At 42.6% G+C, this 7,757-nt stretch overlaps 1 protein-coding gene across 1 annotated transcript; it reads left to right on the top strand.

Annotated features, from left to right (window-relative positions):
* The first annotated feature begins 2,202 nt into the window (after positions 1–2,202).
* LOC110488888 (protein sprouty homolog 1) lies at positions 2,203–6,435 on the top strand. Its single transcript, XM_021561332.2, has 2 exons — positions 2,203–2,758; positions 4,487–6,435. Exon 2 carries the CDS (start codon positions 4,542–4,544, stop codon positions 5,589–5,591), a length of 1,050 nt encoding a protein of 349 aa, XP_021417007.1. The 5' UTR covers positions 2,203–2,758; positions 4,487–4,541; the 3' UTR covers positions 5,592–6,435.
* Positions 6,436–7,757: the final 1,322 nt, after the last annotated feature.

Here is a 7,757-nt window from a genome sequence, read left to right as displayed (position 1 = left end):
ATGGTACAATTCACAGACCTATCAATATAATGCGTTGTCATCCTTACTGCCTCTGATCTGGCAGACTCACTAAACACAACTACTGCGTTTGTAAATGATGTCTGAGTCTGGGCGAGTGCCCCTGTCTGTCCATAAATAAAAAAAATAAACAAGAACATTTTGGCATCTGGTCTGCTTAATATAAGGAATTTGATGTATAGCATTTACTTGTACTTTTTAGTTTTACTCAAGTATGACAATTGAGTACTGTTCCCACCATTGTACTTCAGTACATTTTAAACCAGACACTTTCAGACCATTTTCAAGTTGTATTTTACTCTGTGACTTTCACTTTTACTTGAGTCATTTTCTATTAAGGTAAATTTACTTTTACCTATAGTAAAACAATTGAGTACTTTTTGCACCACTGCTTTTTATAGAAGTTCATTGTTGACCTACTCACCACAGCCCTAGTGGCTGTGGATGCTCACATAACGCAAGGTGGTCGAGATCTGGCTGTCTGACAGTCCTATCTGTATCTGTCGCAGATAGCGGTAGTATGCAGAGAGGCTGTCCTGTTGGCCCTGCAAGAGGACATAAAAGCACAGCTCTTCATGGGAAGACACTTTGAAAACGCCGTGTAGCCTCGCGTTCCAGACTCTCTCGTCCAGTCCTATATCAACTATCAACAGCAACGCGGCTTGAGCTTTTTCTGACGTCACAGTGGAAAAATGCCAACGCTGCGAGACTCTTTGCGGACCGACTGCAAATGTTACCCATAAATGCAGTTATCCACTGGAGTCGCAAGGGTTTCCTAATGGACATTACATCAGTGAATAGCGAGAAATAATAGACTAGAATAGCCCATGTGATTTAATCAATAGGCTACTTTTGAATGTGCTCATTAGGCCTAATTGTTAGTCTCCCTAAATAACCAATCTTAAGGCACAATTCTCTGCAAAAGTGTTGTTTAGAAACCTGTTCTACCTAAAATGCAATATTAGGCTACAATGTAATAAATTCATTGTTTCTCTATATGCTTGTTAATGCTTTTTAAAATGTTATCTTCATACGACAAATCGATTATATTAGGCATGGTAAAAAAAAGAAAGAAGAAGATTACAATGCAGAAACATAGCCAACATCAATTAATTTAACCAAGGGTCTTTCTTAGGCTATTTTCAAAGCAGGAGTTAAATATAACGAACGCAACACAGATTATTGAATGGGGTGAGAAGTTTGAAGGAAACGTTTGCATTCATCTTTAATAATGTGCACTTTCCATTTGCTTTGCATTTGCTTATTGGATATATCCAGGGTGAAAACAAGCACGGATGGTATATTAATCATTTCATTCATGGAAATCTGTTAATTGCTGTCGGGTAACCGTAAAATGTCTGACTTCTCTCCGCACTTCTGACCACTATGAAGAGGTTCCCATCTGTCGTTTGGGAATCCAGCAAGAATTGATTTATCATCAAGCCTTAAGCTTCCAAACTATTTTTTTGTATATATATCCACCCAAACACCAGAGGCATATAGGCCTACAGATGCATTTATCAGTCCGTTAAATGTAGAAGTTTTGCAGAATTTGCTGACCCGAGATTGTATTGAGGTCATTCATCTATTGATTTTTCCATTTGAAGAGGATAAATTGACTCTGTATTGAACTTCCTTTTCTCGTGGATCCGGATGTAGCGCATCCGCGACACCAATCAAGCCAGACAGTCAAGAACAGAGGGGAGGCGGTGGGTGGGGGGAATCTTTCCCCTTGCTTGTGGGGTGCCTTTTTCTTAAGGGGGCTCCGAAGTTAAGTTTACTGAGCCACTGGGAAAATAAAACAAATGAGTAGTGGAGGGATTTCCATTTCATTTTCTATATCGGCCATTTTATTATGGTATTTTAGATATAGACTTTAGGCCAACACTATTACATACATAAACAGAGTTTTATGCGCATTTGTGTATTTCTAACTCTGACATACGTAAATGGAATGGTGAGATACCGTGGAATGCATAAAATAAAACAACGTTATCGATTCAAAGGGGATAATTTTGTTGCCACTGTTCAATAGTTTTGCAACCACAAGAACGGAAATGAGTTTATCGGCTATTGTAAACCGTTCCACCTTAACTGCTGCACACATCTCTATCGCCCGGCCTTACACATCTGCCCAATGAATTAAGAGCGGATGCGATGTATCCTTTTTCAGTGGCGTGAATGGCCAATGGGAGTTGGCTTGTCGAGCAAACACTGAGCCCTACATTCTCATTCATTCAGTGCTCGACAGTCCTGCAGTGTTGATGAGAGCACGTCTTCGACTAGCGCTTGCTTTTGAGCATTCCGCACAACAAAAACCTACTTTTACTATTCTCCAAGCAGAATTTGAAGACTGAAAACCATTGGATATATAATTATTTGTCTTCAAATCGTGAATTATTGAGCTTTTAAGAATCCTAAAGCTTTTCCCTGCAATTGTTATTCTGCTCTAGGACTAATAAACACTGTTGTCTGACCAGGTCGTTCTCAAGTGCGCAACTTTTAGGCTATTTGGTACCTGTTCAATAAAGAAACGTTGATTTGACCGTTTCTGGAGCACATTGGTGTAATGCACCATATTTTGAGAAGGAATAACGAAAGAAGATAAAACATCCGTATTTGGATTTAAAGCCGTGGTCACGAATTTTAAGAGCTAATTAAAATACGCTTGGACTATTTCCTTGGATGGAGTTTTGGTATATTGGTTGATGGATTCGACGTTATGGATGGTTACAGATGGGTGCGTATCTCCCCTCAATGAAACATGTTGGAAATGTCTAGTTTGTTCATAGATTCTTTGTTGCTAAAATGTAGACTGGATACAACGACCATTTCACAACTAATCTTCCTCGGATAAGTAGACTAATATACGCATAGGGTTCAGAACTCCGGCTCTGGAAACATTGTTGCCAGTTGCATGGACTATGCTTTTCGTTAGTATATGTCGAGATAGATGGCCTTGGGAACACGCATCATCTGGTGCTTGAATCTGTGGAGAGTTCGCTTCATTTGTACATGCTTGCTTGTGTCCTCTACTCGGAATGCCTATTTAACATAGAACATTCGACTCTCGAAGGGAATAAAAACGGTCATAGTTTGGTTCAGAGGGGAGCGCGATCACTCCGACGCGCAAACAAACACCCCACCCCCACCGTAGCCTAGTTTTCATTCATAAGCTTTCCCCCCTTGTTTTGCTATTCATCTCTAGATCCGTTGATTTGATCCTCTGTGGTTTCTATCACATGGGACGTCTCTCGGTCAACTAAACCCTAGGGCATAGCCTACACTAGGACTGTCGGTGTATTTGTCCTTTTACAATACAACAATTAGGCCGCCCGTCTATCTACTGGCTTAACCTAATTACTGTGCTCGGTGTAAACTACTGTGGGGTTTCATGAAGTCAATCAATTATAGGGCTCTGCTTATAAGCAAGCTGTCTTCGCGCATATGCCTATCTGCATATTGCATTCGTTTTTAAACTTGTTTGTATGCTTGCGTCATGTTGATTAGACTGACCGAATGTGTTTATGCCTATTGAGTAGGGTCCCGTTTGTGTTACAGTTTCAAGAGAGACGACTGGCTTTATAGCTAGACCTACCACGGTTAATTCCAGAAGCTGTTGATATTTTAAACCAGTAATGGTATTGGCTTTAATTCAGTTGTGTGCTTGAAATTATATGAACATAAAGTTGACTCTATTGTCGGGTACTGTCGTGACCTTAGTTTTGTCACCACATTTCCTTCTAACAGTCTTTCATTTAGTAATCGAATAATACGCGAGGCAGCTCATTTTGTCCTATTGGATCGTGGCCTCGTTCCGTCGCCTTGGCACATTTTAAATGTTAACCAGTCATACAAATGTAAATGAGCACGGGAAGTAGCCTATTTGTACTGAAGTTTGGATGTGTGCATATTGAGGAAGGTGTGAAAAGTAACAATAATAGTCTACTTTTTTTTTCCCACGGCTTGCATAAAAAACTATCAGGGCTATGTGAACATGTTCTTAATTAGTTAAAAATATTGCACTTGGCTTTTCCTACTAGCACTGACTTTGCTGATAACTTAACTTATTTGAAGAAAAATGTACATATTACGAATGATGTGGTTGTCAAACCTAGCTATTTTAAGATGGATTGACTGACTGGATAAAAAGCGTCTAATACTAAAATCGGAATGTAAACCCAAAATAGCATACTCAACTCTCAATAGACTGTGCTCTTAACCCGTTTCATAACTTTGATGAAATATGATCTTCAATTAACCATGTTTGATCTATAAATTGAGACCATCCAATGATCTATTGATGGTTCTACCTTTTCAGCTCTTTAGCTTTTCCAATCAAAAGTTGAATCTAAATGAAAAGGGAACAGTTTTCCAAAACGCCACCACCCTATATTTCTCATTTGCAAATGACATCCTTGTCTTTACTGATGGCCCTTTCCCGTGTCTCTCTTGCTGTCCCTTGCAGGTTTTCCGATGCATGCCAAGTCCATGGTGAATGTCGGAAGTGGTGATCACCCCAGATGGCGCTCCAAAGTCAACATGGCCCTGGCGGTTCATTAGTGGTGATTCAGCAGCCTTCCCTGGAGGACCGGCAGAGGTCGGATTACGAGCGGGAGCTCCAGCATGCCGCTATCCTTTCCCTGGACCAAATCAAGGCCATCCGCTCCAGCAACGAGTACACAGAAGGCCCCTCGGTGGTCCGGAGGCCCCCTGCGCCCCGCATGGTGCCCAGGCCCGACAAGCAGCAGGAGAGGACTCACGAGGTGATTCTCGTCAATGTGAACAACAACTACGACCACCGGCCGGTAGGGCAGGGCCACCACGGTGGGGTTGTAGTAGTGGCCGGGGGCCAGCAGTGTAGCACCAGGGCCCCGGGCCTTAATCGCTCCACCAGTACAGGCAGTGCGGCTAGCTCAGGGAGCAACAGCAGTGTATCCTCTGAGCAGGGACTCCTGGCCCGCTCGCCTCCCTCTAGGCCAGGGATGGTGGCCCTCCACCAGCACCACCACAGAGTCGAGCGTGCTCAGCCTGTTCGGACTCAGCCCAAGGCGCTGCTAGCCTCCCAGCAGGGCTCGCACCCGCTGCCGCCACTGGAGGCACCGCTCAAGCCCTCAGGGAAAGGGGACATGGCCTCTGGCCACCAGTTCATCTGCGAATGCTGTGGGAAGTGCAAGTGCGGAGACTGCACAGCCCCAAGAACCCTGCCCTCGTGCCTGGCCTGCAACGGCCAGTGCCTGTGCTCGGCGGATAGCGCCCTGGAGCATGGCACGTGCATGTGCCTGGTCAAGGGCATCTTCTACCACTGTTCCAACGACGACGAGGGGGACTCGTGTGCCGACCACCCCTGCTCGCTGTCACGCTCCCACTGCTGCTCACGCTTCCTCTGCATGGGATTACTGTCGGTACTGTTCCCCTGTTTGCTGTGCTACCCGCCCGTCAAGGGGTGTCTGAAGGCGTGCCAGGGCTGCTACGACCAAGTCAACAGGCCCGGCTGCCGCTGCAAGAACTCTAACACTGTCTATTGCAAACTGGAGCGCTGGTCCCACCAGGCCCAGGAAAAGCCTTCCTGATCTTGTGTGTGTGTGGGTAGAGGGGTGGACAGTTCCCCTGTGTGGTTTTGACAATGATAATGATGATAACCATAATAGTCACTGACTATTGATGTTTATCAAACATTTGAAGCACCACCCACCCACTTCCTTTTCTCCTGATAGGAGTAAAGCACGGAATATGTAAACCACTCACTCTTCTTCTTCTCCTTCCTTTTTGCAACAGGACCATGTTTTTACAGACCAGTGTTTGTCTTCAATGGTTGTTGTTTTTTGTCTCTCTTCAGCTACTCATTAATACTTTTTTATAAATAATTTTCTGTTAGCTAGGCAGTGTTTACCTGGTGCTTTAAGCTTCAAGTGAGAGCAGCCTCTTACCAAATCTGTGAAGGACTATCTAGCTAGGCAATATGTAGCTGTTACCACGTGTTCATAGCAAACAAGGATTGTTAGAATTCCCAGTTGCTACCACACTCAGACCATGGATAGCTGGGTTTCTGTGCTCGAGTTGCATTGTGGAAAGCACATCCATCTCATAGTATTCTGTTGGATATGTTTCTCTCCCTTCTCCACTCATCATTCACAAACATTCTGTGGCATTCTTTCCCTTGTTTTTGTTTTGTATTCTCAAATCCATAAGAGCGATCTGGCTTTAAAAAAAAAAAAAAGGAAAATGTATTTTTTTTTTGTAAAAATATTTATTATGTGAAGCTCTATTATTTTATGATATTTATTGCAAAAGACAGTCTTACATTTACTCATGTCTGAATATAACAATATCAATACTTACTGAAAAATGAAAGGGTGGCACAAAAGAATAAACTATGTTAACTTTAATGCAGAAAATATATTAATTAATTAAAAACAATGTCTTGTGTCTTGATTATCCTCGTTACATTGACCTTTGGGAGTGTTTAACTCTGGTTTGAAAGCTTTCTGGGTAATAAGGCATTTCATAAGCAGTGATTGGGTCCAAGTTTAGTTCTTGCATCATTTCTTTGCGTAACGTGGAATAGTTAGGTCAACACCACTTTGCTGTACACTCATTTGTTCATGTGTGGAATTCTGGTAAAAAAATGTACTTGAAGTGAGTCAGAACCACTTTTAACCTGAATGTTTCAAGCCTGTTATTTCGGGATTCTATTTATTGGATTGATTATTCTTTAAACTGATCATGTAAAATAAGCCTACATCTGGTGGCCATTTTGCATTCAATGGTACTAACTGGAAGTTCCAACACTTGATAAACCTCATTCCAGGCAAGCGGTCACCCACAAACTAAGCATTAGCTTTCATCCCTGGTTTTAAAAGTTGCTACAGTATATCAGAATCTTCCCAACTCTCAAATGGTCTCCATAGTGTGAGGCCACAGTATGTGTCTGAGAAATGAGAGCCACCTTTACAACTACCCAGGTCCACCTGTTCAAAGATAATAAACTGCTATCAATGCCAAGCTTTTATGGCACGGTTCCTTCACTAAAGGTAAAGATGGGGCAGATACAGCCCCCATTTGCCTGCCTTTTTTTGTCAGTGAATTTATCACTCTGGAAGTTTGCTGACCCCCAGGGGATGAGTCTTCACTTCTAAAGGTTAGTGAGTCTGAAATAACAGAGCGGCAACAGGAAATGCACTAAAATACCAGGCTTTAACTTTGAGGGGGCAATTAGTATTTCAGACAATCTCAGTTTGGAGGGAGTTGGAAACTTGACCTCGGAATAAAACAAGCACAGTTGTTCAGGGAGGTAAAGGCTAATGTGGATAATATAACTAGGCTGGGTGGTAAACATTGAGTGGTATTTTTGTAGAAAACCAAAGAAGTGGCATTTTGTGATTTATCTGGTTAAGCTCTTGCAGGGAACAACCTGTAGGATTTCCTGTCACTGTGGTTCAACAGTTTGCATGAACAGAACATGGCTCCTTTTTATCGTGCATTTCCATTTTTTTTGCTGGAATGTACCGTTTGTTCCTCTGAGTGGTTGAGTGGGTTAGCGATTTGTCAATTTCCTGTTACCTTTCAGAGCTGCAATTCGAGACCCATTTGCTTCTGGACAATCGCAAACAATGGGAGGCCTCTTTTTTCAGGTTTCACTTTAGATCCCTGACACAGGACAGAGCTAAAATGTTATTCAGGAGGCGGCTAACAGGAAGCAAATGTTTACTTCATATTTTCCAGTCTGACCCAAATAA

Source organism: Oncorhynchus mykiss, chromosome 14 (assembly GCF_013265735.2).
Source record: "Oncorhynchus mykiss isolate Arlee chromosome 14, USDA_OmykA_1.1, whole genome shotgun sequence".
Classification (NCBI taxonomy): Eukaryota; Metazoa; Chordata; class Actinopteri; order Salmoniformes; family Salmonidae; genus Oncorhynchus; species Oncorhynchus mykiss.
The sequence above is the reverse complement of the archived record's forward strand: the minus strand, read 5'-3'. Positions and strand labels throughout refer to the sequence as shown.

Excerpts from the sequence above, each read along its gene's own strand:
- LOC110488888 (XM_021561332.2), top strand. The coding sequence starts at position 4,542 with ATGGCGCTCCAAAGTCAACATGGCCCTGGCGGTTCATTAGTGGTGATT.